The 16,806-nt window shown below is 39.4% G+C and overlaps 1 protein-coding gene across 1 annotated transcript in view; it reads left to right on the top strand.

Annotated features, from left to right (window-relative positions):
* Positions 1 to 16,806, top strand: part of DROSHA (drosha ribonuclease III) — a 392,901-nt gene that overhangs the window by 42,416 nt on the left and 333,679 nt on the right. The window contains exons 5-6 of the mRNA XM_089674845.1: positions 6,184 to 6,325; positions 15,040 to 15,191. Of these exons, the coding sequence (XP_089530971.1) occupies positions 6,184 to 6,325; positions 15,040 to 15,191 (294 nt within the window). The remainder of the gene's footprint in view (positions 1 to 6,183; positions 6,326 to 15,039; positions 15,192 to 16,806) is intronic.

The following is a 16,806-nucleotide window of genomic DNA, read 5'->3' as shown; positions in this document are numbered from 1 at the left end:
CAATTAAGTAGCAGAGGGGGTTGTTAATCAGTTTCAGCTGCTTTGGTGTTAATGAAATTGACAACAGGTGCACTAGATGGGCAACAATGAGACCACCCTCAAAACAGGAATGGTTTTACAGGTGGAGGCCACTGACATTTTTTTCCCTACTCCATCTTTGCTCACTGTTTTTCACTAGTTTTGCATTTGGCTAGGGTCAGTGTCACTACTGGTAGCATGAGGCGATACATGGACCCAACAACCTGATCCTTTGTGCAAGGAGGAACAAGATGAGCCCTGCCAGGGTCCTATAAAATAACCCCCAGCAGGCCACTGGTGTGAACGTCTCTGACCAAACAATCAGAAACAGACTTCATGAGGGTGGGTGGCCTGGGGGCCCGACATCCTCTAGTGGGTCCTGTGTTCACTGCCCGACACCGTAGAGCTTGATTGTCATTTTCATTGAACACCAGAATTGGCAGGTCCACCACTGGCACCCTGTGCTTTTCACAGATATGAGCAGGTTTACCCTGAGCACATGTGACAGAGGTGAAAGGGTCTGAAGAAGCCTATTATTATTATTATTATTACTACGAGTTTATATAGCGCCAAAGGGTTTGCTCAGCGCTGTACAATAGGGGGGACAATACATGGCACAGTACAACAACAACAAACAATGTACGAGGGGTAAGAGGGCCCTACTCTTACGAGCTTACAATCTAGGAGGATAGGAGAATGTTATGCTGCATGTAACATCATTCAGCATGACCTTTTTGGTGATAGGTCAGTGAGTGATGGTCTGGTGAGGCTTATCCATGGAGGGACACACAGGCTAGACAATGGCACCCTGACTGCCATTAGGAATCGGGATGGAATCCTTGGACCCACTGTCAGACCCTCTGCTGGTGCAGGGGGTCCTGGGTTCCTCCTGGTGAATGCCAATACCCGACCTCATGTGTCAAGAGTGTGCAGGCAGTTCCTGGAGGATGAAGGAATTGATACCACTGAATGGCCCCCACGCTCGCCTAACCTAAATCCAATAGAACACCTCTGGGATATCATGTTTCTGTCCATCCGACGCCGCCAGGTTGCACCTCAGACTGTCCAGGAGCTCAGTGATGCCCTGGTCCAGATCTGGGAGGAAATACCCCAGGACACCATCCATCATTTCATTAGGAGCATACCACAACATTGTCAGGCATGCATACAAGCACGTGGGGGCCATACAAACTACTGAGTACCATTTTGAGTTGCTGCAATGAAATGTCAGCAAAATGGACTAGCCTGCTGCATCAGTTTTTCACTTTGATTTTCGGGGTGTCTTTGAATTCTGTCCTCTGTGGCTTGTTAATTTTTATTTCCATCAAACGATGGGGCATGCTTGTGTTCCTAACATATTACCCAGTCCATATCAGTATAGATTTCCAGCATGATATTAAAGAAAACAATAGATAGACACACACACAGAAGTGAACTGGCCAAAGAGCTGATACCATAGCAAATATCGGTAACGCATAACCTTCATTCTTCTGTAGGCAATCTATACTGACTTATATCTCCAGCTAAACCGTTTAGTCTGATAACAGTTATGGTTAGCACCAGGATTGATGTGAAATCATTTCAATTCTCTGGGGGGGGGGGGGGATTCTCTTTTAAATATTCCCAAAGCTAATTTCTGGTTTGAATTTCTAACCATTATTTTGAATTAGATCATTGTATTGCTATTTTGATTTGTTTATTATTTAGCATCACCTATTATATTTCATTAGCATTTTGCACTGATTTTATTAATAATACATTTTTTTGCACACTATTGCTTTTTATTTCTTCAAATTAGCACAAATAAAGAACTCATCAGTTGATTTAAGAAAATTAGTGGGGAATCTTCCTCAAGTGTTACTAAACCCACAGCAGTAAAATCAGTCTGTATATGCAATAAAGCATGCTCACTGTGGAACCTAAGGGGTCAATCCTCTGCATTGTGTAAAAATGTTATCCTTCTCTGCTAATCCTCTTGTTCAAATGTCCATGTCTTATCTTATATGACAGACTGAACCATAGCCATTCTGCACATGCTCAGTTTAGTGTGTAATATATATATTTTTTTTTCCTGGGAGAGTGTATGTGATCAGCACTGTCCAGACAGAGGTTAGGGGTTTTGTATCCTCCCACAGCAGAAAGAAAACTCCTCCTACAATTTAACCAGCGCTCTGCTGGACACTGATAGAAGTCACAAGACTGCTCTAACTGCTGATGAGAAAAGGCATTTAGCAGTTTATATTTAGTAACATAACATAACAAAAACACTTCCATGTTCTGTGTACTGTGAGAGACCAGATATAGTGAATGCAGGGTCCTGGGTTTAGTAACACTTTAAACTTCCTAGCGGAAATCCCGAGTGTGGCTCGGGCTTAATTTACAGTAGCAAAAGCAGTAACCCCGAGCCACTCTCGGGATTACTCCATAGTTCTTCTCCTGCTTTCCCCCTGATCCCTACCTTGTCCTGCAATCCCACGATGTCCTTCCTCTTTGTCCTTCGGCCATGTCCTCCGGCTGATGCTGGCCGGATGCTCTTCCGGGTTCTGTTCCCTGTGAGCGTCGGTACGCACGGGGGCGGAACCGCCATGAAATTCAAAAAAGTAAAAGTATGACATACACACAATACATTGTAATCTGTTAGAATTACATTACTGTATCAAACCATTTCACTTAAATTTTGTCCCGAGTGCTTTGTCCTGTGCCCTGCCTGCACTTTTACTGTTCTTTCTGCCTGGAAACTTAATGTCCATGGCATCCAAGAAGTGTCCCTTTAGGTCAAAAGCAGTTTTAGATCAGCTAGAAAACCGCTAATTGAGCGATAGTGATTCGTGGGGAAATTCATCATCAGACACTGACATTATTGAATTAAATGTATTATTATTTATTATATTTTATGATTTTGTGTGTTTATCTTACCCGAGATGTTTACTAGACTCTTGTTTGGACAGATTTAAGTGAGTTATTTCTAAGAATTACAGGCCTACAATATCAAACAACAAATTTCCATGCAAAACAATGTTCCGCTTTGACATTCAAAATTATTGGCTTGTTTGATTGAATATTGAGGGTAATTCCAGATCCCCACCTGTTTATACTGGGCGGGAGTTTTTAATGTGGTGTTAAAATAAACTCTTTTCTCTAAGATGACGCCCGCCTTTTACAATGTCCACCAATCCCTGCTACACTGTGGCATACGTTAACATGTTAAAGTGAAACTTTAGTCAGAAAATGCCTGCTTGATCACTTCAAGGTGGCCTCTTTTGCAGGTTTAGCTATGTAGAACATTAAAAATAAATGCCTATACTGTATAAAATCCAATAATACACTGTCTCGCCCTGCTCTGCACATGTCCAGCTGCTTTGTATTTTTTGGCACTGTGCCGAAAATGTAGATGCCAGTCTGCTGGCAGCCTAAAGATTTACTGCTGCTCAGTCTCCAGCAAGAAGACACAGGAACAATAATGGAGGAAATTTACAGCACACACTAATTTTGGTAGTATAATTATTAATGTGGAATGTAGATTCCTAGCTAAACATTATTTTTTAACGTTCCACTGTAAATGTTCTTTGTTTCACAACTGTCCCTGCCATGAGAGCTGGATGGGTGTGAATCCCAGGCCAAATCTTCCCCTGGGTCTAGTAGGTTGAGAAAACCCTTAGTTTCTTTGCAGTAAAATTTTCCTGCCTTAGAAAAAAACTTTTTTTTTTATTTATTTTTTTATAGAAACCTGGGAATTATGAGGGTTCCTACCCACCCTGTAATCTTGCCACTTAATGCCCCAAGAGATATACTTGTTTTACTCTCCAGCATTGAATAAAAACTAAAATATCAGTTTTGGGTGGCTTGACCCTTTAAACGGGAACCTGTTAATCCAGCCAGCAATAACTCTTGATAGTATTACCAGCTGCCATGTCTCTTTCTAGGTTGATATTAGCCAGAATTTCCCATACACTGTTTTTCAAATTGTAAAAAATTGTTGAACTTTGTGTTCAATGTAAATACACAAATGCTACGCTATTGATTTTTTTGCATTCTAAACTGTTTAAATGAACTGGAGCTAAATACATTTCTGTTGTATATTTTTTTTATTTGTACACAAATTCTGCAGTTATACCTGATATATTAACAATAAAGGTTAAAGAGGAATTTTATTTAAAGTGGTATTAACTGCTTGCCGCCCAGCCACTGTACATATACGGCGGCAGGGCGGCATTCGCAGGCAAAACCACGTTTTAAAACGTGTGTTTTGTAAACAAATAGGGGGCGTGCGCGAGGCGCGCCGCCGCCCTATCTGTCCCGCCGATCGCCGCAGATGTGAGTCGCCGGGTCACAGCCGGTCCTTAGCGGCTATGTCCCGGTGATCGGTGGCAAACAGTGACAGACAGAACAGCTGCAGTAGCTGTGCTGTCTGTCACTTCCCTGTCAGCTCGAGGATGAGCTGATCGAGAAAGAACAGTTTCTCTCTCCCGATCAGCCTTGTCCCATCCAGTACACACCCCCGCCTCCTAGTAAAACACTCCCCTCACTCCTATAACCCTTCCCTGCTAAATAAAGTTAACCCCTTCCTCCCCATTGCCATTAGTACAGTGTCAGTTTTTTTTTTTGCACTGATCACTGTATTAGTGTTTTTGGGGATGTCAGTGACCCCAAGTCAGTACCCCCCAATGTCAGAATGTCCGCCGCAGTCCCGCCATAAGTCGCTGGTCTCTGCCATAAGTCACTGATCGCCGCCATTATTAGTATAAAAAAAACCCTAAAAATCCCAGTATCTTTCCCGCCATTTGTAAACGCTATAACTTTCACATAAACCAATTAATTTACACGTATTGGGTTTTTTTTTAGTAAAGACATGTCGCAGAATGCATTTTGGCAGAAATTTGTGACTAAATTTGATTTTTGCATTTTTTTTTTACTGGACATGTTTTATAGCAAAAAGTCCAAAATATTGTTTTTTTTTCCTCAAAATTGTCAGCCTTTTTTTTTATAGCGCAAAAAATAAAAACCGCACAGGCGATCAAATACCACCGAAAGCTCAATTTGTGGGGAAAAAAAGGATGTAAATTTCATTTATGTACCATATTGCATGACCGCGCAATTGTCCGTTAAACTAGCGCAGCGCTGTATAGCAGAAAAATGGCTTAAATTGCAGTATCTATACCATAGTTTGTAGACGCTATAACTTTCACACAAGCAATCAATATACACTTATTGGGATTTTTTTTACCAAAAACATGGAGCAGAATACATTTTGGCCTAAATTTATAACCAACTTTGAGTTTACTATATATTTTTTATAGCTGAAAGTAAAAAATATTGTTTTTCGTCAAAATTTTTGGCCTTTTTTGGTTTATAGCTTGAAAAATAAAAAGCGCACAGGTGATCAAATTACACCGAAAGAAAGCTCTATTTGTGTGAAAAAAAGGACGTAAATTTCGTTTGGGTGCAGCATTGCATGACCGCGCAATTATCAGTTGAATTAGTGCAGCACTGAGTAGCAAAAAGAGGCCTGGTTATTAAGGGGGGTAAATCTTCTGGAGCTCAAGTGGTTAAACTCCGCTGGTATACTTGTAGCTACAGGTAAACATATAATAAAGGTTAGCTGTAGGTACAAGGAATATCTTCTAAAGATGCACCGTTTAGGAGATATTCTCTGTTACTGAAGCCAGTGACGTCACCAGTGCATGCATGCTGAAGGGACGACATACTCGTGCTGTCCTTTCAGAGCCTCTGTACCATGGTCGTAACTCCCGTGTGCAGGCGCAGGAATGATGCCATTGTGGTTCAGCCATTCAGAAGGCCAGAGCTTGCGAATCCAGAAGGAAGACTTGGTGAAGATGGAAACCCTGTCAGCAGTGACCGAGTCCTGCTGGAGGACTTTGTTTTAAGGTAAGTATTTCATAATGTCCTAGTATGTGATGCATACTAGCAGATTATGTTATACCTTGCAGGAGGTATTTTTTTTTTCCTTTTTCTTTTTTTTTTTTTGAACGTTTACCACCGCTTTAAGAAATAGACATTTACATAAAAGTGAAACGGTTTTCTGGTTTTAACTGTAACATGAGTTGCAATGGCAGATCCTTTCACAGTTGCAATCTGACAGTCAGTAAGTAGTTCACGCATCCATACTCTGTCACTCAGTCACATCACTCTGATATTTCTTCAAAGGGTGACTCCACTGTGGTTGGAACAAGCAGGTTACGGGATTTGTATGACAAGTTTGAAGAGGAACTTGGCAAGCGTCAGACAAAAGCAAGAGCTGCCAGACCGGCGTGGGAGCCGCCAAAGACCAAATTAGATGAAGATTTTGGTGAGAAGATTATCTTCTTGTTATGTGCTTTTGCTATATAGATCTAACTTTTTTATAGTAGTGTTGGTGTTCTTGATATTCTCTTCAAAGTTCTTTTTTATGTATTAAACTATAAAATATAAAGGTTTATCTGTGACTGACAAATCTTTGTTTTATATCTAAAGTTATAGTTTACTGTCTCATGAAGGAGTCAGTCCCGATGAGCTTCCTCTTTTGCCATTTAAGTATATTATTGGTTGTTCTTTCACAGTCATAAGTGTTCTAAGTGGTGTTTTTTTTTAATTTATATTTTTATTTAATTATTAGTGTTAGTGCATCATTGCTTTCATAACTATACCTTTTTATTTCAGAAGTTTTTATTAAATCGAATCGAGGTACAAGATACGAAGTAGTCACACCATAGTGGATCCATACATTCACAACTGTAATATTTGAGATATGAGTTACATCACAAATATATCCAGTGATCTAACATTTAAATAATTCAAGGCATGCCAGTATTACATGACATCATGAGTGAGGTATATAGCTTTGTTCGCAGTTAGATCATGTCATATAAAACATGCATCTATAGTAGATTTGGAAGAAACGTATACTTTTCAGTAAAGGAACTACTGATTTGTGTCTTAGCACTACGTGCATAAATCCATAATGATATAAATAAAGAATTACAAAGTATTGGGAGATAAGAAACAGGCACTAGAAGAGAAATTCCTTTATATTTAAAAAGGAAACGGAGAAAACAGTTGGAACTCCTGGCAGAAAAGCTATAAATTGCCTGTTTCCAGTATGTGGTTAATGAACCTATACAGTCATATCATGTTAGAGACCTTGAGTTGTGTCAACCAGTTCTCCCATTTTTATTAAATGTATCTGCTAAATGGTCTCTTTCTAAAAAAAAAAAAAAAAAAAAAAAAAAATTCTTTTTTTTGTGTGACTAATTTCTTTTTTTTGTGTGCTTTCTAAGCTGAGCTATGTTTAGTGCTTTAAACAAAATGTAAGTGTTCTTTTAAGGAAATGTCATTTTGCATGGTATATACAGTATTTGGCAAACTCTTTGTATAGGAAATTGTGTTTTTTGTACAGAATGTAGAAGAAAGACTGCAATTTTGTGCTGGAATTTTTGGAATACAATAGCATCAGACCTCCTTTTTTTGATTGGCTGGAACCATTATCTTTTTCCTTTTTGACTTGGGTTGTTTGTCCCAGTCAGGAGATATACGATTGATTGAAGCAAAGTCACTGGCATTTAATAATTATCACGCACACATTTTTTTTTAGTCTTAAATATGGGAGGGAAATGTTAGAACCTCTCTTAGATATTTATTGCCTTTTGTTTTCCAATAAATCAATTTCCATTTGCTCTCTATTCTAGAAACATGAAAGGAAGTAAGTGAAATTTCCACTAAGTGAGTGGAAATACCAACTGTGAAAAATATTTTTAAACAATATTTTTATTAGATTACTTTTTAAACATCTTAAATCATTATTTTTATTGGTGTTTTTTTCTGACCATAATGAAGAAAGAAAATATGCATAATACCACAATTCATCCCTATGAGGAGAAGGATATTAGATGCAGTTAGGTCCATTTATATTTGGACACAGGCACAATTTTAGTTTTTTTCAGGCATTTACCAAAACATAGTCAAGCTATAGTTATATAATGTATATGGGCTGAAAGTACACACTCTCAGGTTTAATTGGAGGGTATGTACATCCAAAGTGGAGGAAGGGTTTAGGAATTACATCTCTTAAGCATAGTCATTCCCCCCTTTTTCAAGGGACCAAAAGTAATTGGACAGTTGAATCAAAAGCTGTTTCATGGCAAGGTGTGGGCTGCTCCTTCGTTATTTCTTCATCAATTAAGCAGGTAAAAGGTCTGGAGTTGATTCTAAGTGTGGTATTTGCATTTGGAAACTATTGCTGTGAACCTACATCATGTGTTCAAAGGAGCTGTCCATACAAGTGAAACAGGCCATTGTAAGGCTTCAAAAACTAAATAAATCCATCACAGAGATAGCAGCAACATTAGGAGTGGCCAAATCAACAGTTTGGTACATTCTGAGGATAAAAGAACGCACTGGTGAGCTCAGCAACATAAAAGAGGCATGGACGTCCACGGAAGACAACAGTGGTGGATGATCACAGGATCCTCTCAATGGTAAAGAAAATCCCATTCACAACATCCAGACAGGTGAAGGACACTCTCCAGGAGGTGGGCGTATCATTGTCAAAATCTACAATCAAGAGAAGACTTCACGAGAGCAAATACAGAGGGTTCACCACAAGGTGCAAACCATTCATAAACTTGAAGAATAGAAAAGCCAGATTAGACTTTGCCAAAAAAAATCTAAAAAAGCCAAACCAGTTTTGGAAAAGCATTCTTTGGACGAATGAAACTAAAATTAATCTGTACCAGAATGATGGGAATAAAAAAGTGTGGTGAAGGCTTGGGACAGCTCATGATCCAAAGCACACAACATCATCTGTAAAACATGGTGGAGGCAGTGTGATGACACTGGGTCATTGGTGTTTATTGATGATGTGACAGAAGCAGCCGGATGAATTCTGCAGTGTTTAGAGATATACTGTCAGCCCAGATTCAGCCAAATGCATCAAAGTTGATTGGATGGTGCTTCACAGTACAGATGGACAATGATCCAAAACACACTGCGAAAGTAACCCAGGAGCTTTTGAAAGAATAGAAGTGGAATATTCTGCAATGGCTGAGTCAATCACCTGATTCTCAACGAAATATTAAAAATTAACAATTTATTTATGATTATATTTGTCCAATTACATTTGAGCCCCCAAAAATGGAGGGACTGTGTATAAAAATGGTTGCAGTTCCTAAAATTTGCACTTGATATTTTTGTTCATTCCCTTGAATTAAAGCTGAAAGTCTGCACTTCAAATTCATTTTGTATTGTTTCATTTTAATTTTTTCTGGTGGCAAAGCAGAGCCAAAAGTATGACAATTGTGCCTGTGTCCAAATATATATGGACCTAACTGTATGCCGTAACTTGTATCTGGAGCTGAAACTTATTTTTTTAATTTTGGATCCAGGCAATTTTTTTTTCTTTTTGTTATCTGTGTCAGTTGGAGAGAACAAGAGGAAGTGAGAGTAAATCGCTCCCCTATCAGAGAAAAATCCCTAAAACACAGGTGTCAATAGAGCTGGCGTCGGCTTTGGAATTTTTCCCCTTGACTCCTGTATTGATAAAATTTTGAACTTCCAATCACTTTCTTTCCTAGTGACAAGGGGTCAGTATGACAAAAAGAGGGTGAATATCCTGATCACAGAAAATAATAAAACCTTCACAGGAGTTCTAACCCTTGCCTACTTTATACAAAATAGATGATATTCAGGAGAAACAATTTCATGAAAAATAGCTTACTGGGCCATTAAGTAGTAGATGTGTTTGCATTATTTTTGAAGAATAAGGATATCATTTATTGTCTCTTCATGTATCTTAATTTTAGCAATGTGATTGTAGTTTTTAATTTTTATTGGGCTCATCTCAAATCTGTCACTTTTTTGAAAATAGGTGTCATTATCCAGGAGTGTTAGCTTTGTGAATTGTGTGCTGGCATTTGGAAGACAGAAACCTGAATGTAGACGTACAATTTTCTCCATTCTTCAAATGATGTTTATAATGTCTATAGACGCACTTTAAAGTAAAACTGGCTTCACATTAAAAAAAATTATGTGCCACATTACTTAATTGTGGGAGGACTAAGGAAAAACTTATTAAGTCTCACAAATACCTGTTGATCTTGCCTTTTAAAGCCCACCTTATGCACCTTCCTGCAATGGAGTGACAACACTGCTGCACTGCTTTTGAATTTTTAGCAGGGTTGTCACAATTATTAGGCTCTGCCTGCTCGCACTACAGTGGGACACAAAGACATTGCAGAGGGCTTAGCTATCAGCACTGTTATTGGCATTCCTGGCAACACTTGGTCTTTAGATGTGCTTTAACCAAACCTAAAGAATATGAAAACCCAACATTTAATATTCCTGATATGTACCTGCTGTAACATGTACTTGTATGAACAGGTATCCTGTTCTCTTTGTATTGTTTGTTTTGCGTGAAATTGCTGGTGTTCCTGACAGTCCCTCTGCTTTCCGATTAAAAAATGACCACAGTAGGCATGAGAGAAAAGTATGGTCAGTTTTCTAGCTATGCCAGGCCCTCTGCCTACTCTCCAATGATCAGACTTGTCCTGGCACAAATCCCCCCCCCCCAGCCATTCACTGGGAAGATCGGTGTACTGCTTTTCCACCTCCCCCAGCTTTCTATGCAGCTGAGAACAGAGGGAATGTGATCACTTTTAAAAAATGGAAAAAAAGGTATTTATAATGTTTTACAAGGACAGGGTTTACAATCACTTCTCAGGCCGCATTCACATATAGTGACTTTGAATTTGTGGACAGATTTGTGGCGATTCTGCCCACGATTCCAAATCGCACTGCAATCATAGCAAAATGCACCATGTTTGGGTGCCATTCATTCTTAATGGCACCTCAAACACTGTTCCATTTTGCAACAAAACTGAAAGCATGACTGGCTGTGTCTGTTCAGCTGCTGAATCCCCATAGACATAGACTAGCGGCTAAAGCTGCATAAACAAGGTGCCCAGTCACTAACTGAGTGTCTGCGCCCTGAATGAGGCTTTAGAGTAGTGTAATTCTCTATGGAAACAGTGGGTGTTCGTATAACATTTTTATGTAACCATATTTTAGCATTTTAAAACTAGGCTAGTCATCACATACCTGACCCCTGCTTTGGGTGACAGGTATAACTCGACAATTTGGAAAGGCGGAGTTACAAAAATAATACCTTTTTGTCCACAGATTGTTAAATGCAAAATAGCTAGTTTATTGAACAAAAATGAACTTTTCCATTTTTGTAACTAGTTTCTAAATAGTTGCATAGTACAAGCCTTTACAGAGTATTAGCCTACATAAATAATTTCAGTTTTATGTGTTCAAGTTAAGATCCTTTTACCTCATTAAAGAGAAGTGGGAAGTATATAATACCTGAAAACGTCCATGAAGAATAACACACCTTGAGATATCTTAACCTCAAGGTCCAGCAAATTATTCTTAAGTTGAATTAATGAATCATCAAAGGCTGCAGTTTCCTTGAGCCTTCTGAACTTGTTCTGGTTTTGCTTCCATTAAAATTATTTCATTAAACCCCCTACCTCATGAAAGACTTTTTCACAGGGTAGTTGCCAATGTTATAACATATCATTAACCTTGCTGGAAAGACAATTTCAGTGATTTAGATCGCCATTAAGAAGTGTTACGAAGTTATTTCAATGTCAGTTTTTATAATAAAAAATGAAGCTTGGGTATAATATATAGATAAAATAAGCACATTTCTTAAAGTTGATATCACCAGTAAAATACACAGTATAATTGTCATTTTCTTTGAATTTAGGCTACCTTATATCCATTTATGAAGGGTGCGCGTGCAGACTGTGGCAGCTTGAATGCCTCACATTTTACCTTATGTTATTTGAGTGCATTTGCTATGACCAACCTTTTACTGAACGTGACTATTACTGTTCTTACCTTGCTTTAAGCTAACCTAATGCATTTAATACATTGGGCGGCACAGTGGCTTAGTGGTTAGCACGTCTGCCTTGCAGTTAATGGGTCATGGGTTGGATTCCTGACCATGACGCCTCCTGCATGGAGTTTGCATGTTCTCCCTGTGCTTGCGTGGGTTTCCTCCGGGTGCTCTGCTTTCCTCCTACACTCCAAAGACATGCTGGTAGGTTAATTGGCTCCTGTCTAAATTGGCCCTAATTTGTGTATGTATGAATGTCAGTTAGGGGCCTTAGATTGTACACCCCTTGAGGGTTAGGGACTGATGTGAATGTTCAATATATATGTGTAAAGCGCTGCATAAATTGACAGCGCTATATAAGTACCTGAAATAAATAAATAAGTTTAGGATGTGTTTGCTAATGTGTAGCATGATTGTGTTTACAGTAGCAATGCCCATATACTATGCAGTCCAATCTCCAGTGGTCTGGAGTGATCTCACTACCCAGGAGAGCAAACGCAAGGGCTCATGAACACAAATGCGTTCAAGTGCACACTGTATTTCTGTTTTTTTTTTTTTGCTAAATAAACAAAAAAAGACTGAAAATTTTGAAAAAAAACCCACGTTTTTCTTTGTTTCTGTTATAAAAGTTTACAAATAAATAATTGTTCTTCATAAATTTAGGCCGAGATGTATTCTACTACATGTCTTTGGTGAAAATAACCCAAATTAGGATGTATTTTTTAGTCTGTAGGAAAGTTATAGAGTTCACAAACTATGGGATAGATCTGAATATTGATCAATCCTGAAGTACTGACAGCCAATCTAATTTCTTGAGGTCTAAGAATGTCAGAACAGTACAGATATCCCCAAATGACCCCTTTTTGCAGAGTAGACAGTCCGAGGTACTTCATAAGAGGCATGGCGAGTTTTTTGAAGTTGTATTTTTTTTGTCATTTTTCAGAAAATGAAAAATTTAAAAAAATTATTTATAAACAATTTTTTTTTTTACATACTGTCACCAGTGCAGTACAGCGTCATCATATAACTGGCATGGCGGTGATCAGGGACACTGACTGGTGACAGTATGAAAAAATAAATATATATATATATATATATATATATATATATTTTTTTTTTTTTTTTTTATTATTATTTTTAATTTTTTATTACATTTTTTTTTTTTAAGATTTTTTTTCATATTTCACTATGCCCAAAGTAGTACAATGTTACCATAGTAACATTGTACTACTTTGGAGAAGTGATCAGTATTTTTTTTTTTTTTTACACAATTTGCTTATAGCAAAGAATTACTTTGCTATAAGCAAGCATTTACCTGAATGACATCGATTCATTCTGGGTTTTTGTTTTTTTTGTGCTTAGCTGTGATTTGGCCACAGCTAATCACATGACTTGTGCATGTGATCGCTGTGACCATTCACAGCTAGACACTAGTATACAATGGATGGCACGAATTAAGCCATCCATTGTATACAACTCTCATGTGACCTGCTGTGATTGGTTACAGCAGGTCACATGGTACCGGCAACGGGGGCCGGTACTCAGATCTGTCCTAGGCCATGTCCGAGGTACACAGCCGATGACAGATCGCGCCGCTGCTTGGCTCTGCAGGCGTGAAAACTGCGCATGTGCAGGAGGATGCCATATGGCGTCCACCCGGAAATCTACAGCCTTTTCCTGGCCGCCAAACTGCTATTGGTTAAGTACAGCAGGGCTGAGAGAGGAAGGTACAGCACTCTTAGGCTGTCAAGTCAGAAACTTGCTTTTAGAAGAAAAAAAGCACTGGGTTGACCGCATCAGCATGGCATCCAGTCACAGGCTGTGTCAGGTTCTTTATTAGGTTGCATTTAATTAACCTCAGTGGTAAAAGAGTGAACTCAAGGACCTGGCTATTTTGTCTGACAGTTCTAAGACAACCTCAGCAGTGGCTGAACAGAATTACAAATCTTTAGGCAAGTAAACGCGTTACACGTTTAGATCAACTGTGTATTTGGGTGCTTTCAGTACACACGTATTTAACAGCATTACAGAAGGATTGGACTTTTTTTTTTTTATATATACGTATTTGGTTTGTAACACGTTTTCAGAGGTAAGAGGATACCTTATTTCACATAAGCATGCTTAGTGGAGAGTTGTTTTTTTTTTTAATTTATCATGTCGTCTGTGACAACATCGCACATTTTTAAAGAAGCCCCTGGTATTTCAAGTACCCCAGTGTCTACATTTGTATAACCAAGCCAACAGTTTAAGTATAGGCTCAAGGTTTTTTTTACCATCATCCATTCTATGAATGAAGGTAAAAAACCTGTGTACAGCAGCTCCCCCCTCTAAAATTTACCTGAGCTCCATCTCAATCCAGCGATGTGCACGGGAGCCTCTGCTCTCCCGGGTCTCTACTTCCTCATTGTCTGAGACAGCAGCGGTAGCCATTGGCTCCCGCTACTGTCGATAACAGCCAGTGAGGAGAGAATGGGGGTGGAGCCGAGGCACACTTTGTGTGTGAATGGATACACAGAGTAGCAGCTCGGGTGCTCCCTTAGCAAGCTAATTGCTGTGGGGCACTAGGCAGGAGGGAGGGGCCTGGAGCACCAGCAAGGGACCCGAGAAGAGGAGGATCGGGGCTGCAGGGTTGATTTCTCACTTTTGCCTGCTCTGGCTAGCTCTAGACACTTGGGTAATACAGAGTGATGTGCAGCCCTCTTTTCCTTTGTGCACATTTGATTAGTGGACTGTACAGTCCTGTGCTAGACGGACTCTTCATATGGTGCTGACAAGGTATTGTTTTTAATCTTCAGAGTATTAGCCATGTAACATGGTTCATATCAGAATTGAAGAGGTTTTTATGAAAGGACATCAAATACTTAATGTGTGCTGAGACAGCATGAGTTATCAAAGCATTGGAAGTTATACTGTGGTTCACAGTGCAGTCACTGCGGTTGCTTGGGTACCAGACTGACATATCTTTGCAACCCTGAGAATCTTGCCTCAATGCTATATAATAACAGTCTGTGTGATTTGTGAGCATGTGTCATGGATAAAGCACAGAATTATGTTAGGGTCCTTGGTCGTGTAAGGATAGAAAAAATAGTATATCTGAGATGTGACTCACTTGTTCCTTTTATTTACAGAGAGCTCGAGTGATTCTGACTGTGATACGGATGATGATAGCTGCTCCAGCAGCTCGGACTCTGAAGTGTTTGACGTGATCGCAGAAATAAAGAGGAAGAAAGCTCATCCTGACCGTCTCCATGAAGAGCTGTGGTATAATGACCCTGGTCAGGTTTGTATCCGCTCTACTTACCATTTGCCTGGAATGACATGGGAAGCAGAGTTTCTTGTGAACGAGTATTAGCACAGTTATTAATGAGCATCTAATGTAAAACCCCAGCCCAGCTAAGAAAACAGGATGTTTAAACAATGAAGAGTTGTTGAAATCACTTAATACAACTGATTATTATTGCTCACTTTCTTTTTCAGTGGAGCAGTGACTAATATGCACTTCAGTAACTGTGTTTATTATTTGTTTGTGCCCATCTATGAGTAATGGAGCAGATCATGGAAACTCCTATCATTGTGCTAGGTCAGGGGTAGGCAACCTGTGGCTCTCTAGCTGTTGTGGAACTACATTTCCCATGAGACATTGCAACATTACAAAACTGACAGTTACAGCTATGACTTGCAGAGGCATGATGGAACTTGTAGTCCTGCAACAGCTGGAGAGCCGTAGGTTGCCTACCCCTGTGCTAGGTGAACATTGTTTAACCTCCATAGCGGTCTGATTATGTCCATATTTCTGTGCTCAAAGTGGTACATTATTTTGCATGGAAATATGTAGTTTTTTTATTGTAGGCCTGTAATTTTTAGGAATAACTCACTGAAATCTGTCCGAACAAGAGTCTATTAAACATCCCGGGTATGATAAAATTTGAAACACGAAATCATAAATTATAATTTAATAAATAATCATAAAAAATAATAATATTATAATAATACATTTAATTCAATAATATAATCAAACCAAAAACACTGAAATTTGAAATATAGCGCCAAGTTCGTACATTGCTGAGCAAAGTTGCAAAATCGTTTTCAGTGTCTGATGACGAATGTCCCCTCGAATCATCACTCAATTCTGCAAGTGGTTCTGATTTGCTATCGCTGTTCTCTAGCTGATCTAAACCCGCTTTTGACCTAAAGGGACACTTTTTGGACGCCATGGACGTTTCTCAGTTTCCAGGCAGAAAGAACAGACAAAATGCAGACAGGGGACAGGACAAAGCACTCGGGACAAAATGTATGTGAAATGGGTTGAAATAGCAATGTTTTACTATGAAAAATTTGTTTTGAAAAAAATGACATTTTTAAAAATTTTCAAATTTCCCGCTGCCGGCGGCACCCGTACGCCCCGACGTCACAGGGACCGGAACACAGAAGCCGGATGCCGGCATCGGCCGGAGGAGATGGCCGGGGACGCTGCAGGGGTCACACCGCGGGAGCAAAGGACCAGGTAAGCTCTGCAGGGACTCCCTATGCAGAGCCGCATGGTAAGCCCGAGTGTAGCTCGGGATTACCGCTTTTGGCACTGACATTTTACCCCGAGCTACACTCGGGAATACCGCTAGGGAGGTTAAAATGCAAGTCCAGGTCTTTTTTTTTTTTTTTTTAAATCAATGCTTTCCCCTAAAATATGTGCCTTACATTTCACTTTATCTCTCTGAGTCTGTGTAACATATCCTGTATGCTGTAGGATGACCATTTTCTTTACCACCAAAGCTCAGAATGAGCACTGAAGGCAGAAACTTCCAGCGACAGCAGAACCAGTCTACCTCTTCCTCCACCCATGGAGGTAGCTCAAAGTGCTATGCAGAACTAATCTATTCCCAGTGTTATCTGACTAC

Source organism: Staurois parvus, unplaced genomic scaffold (genome assembly GCF_062004578.1).
Source record: "Staurois parvus isolate SC_StPar_1 unplaced genomic scaffold, SC_StPar_1.0 ptg000153l, whole genome shotgun sequence".
In the NCBI taxonomy this organism is placed as follows: domain Eukaryota; kingdom Metazoa; phylum Chordata; class Amphibia; order Anura; family Ranidae; genus Staurois; species Staurois parvus.
This window is presented reverse-complemented; position numbering and strand designations above follow the sequence as displayed.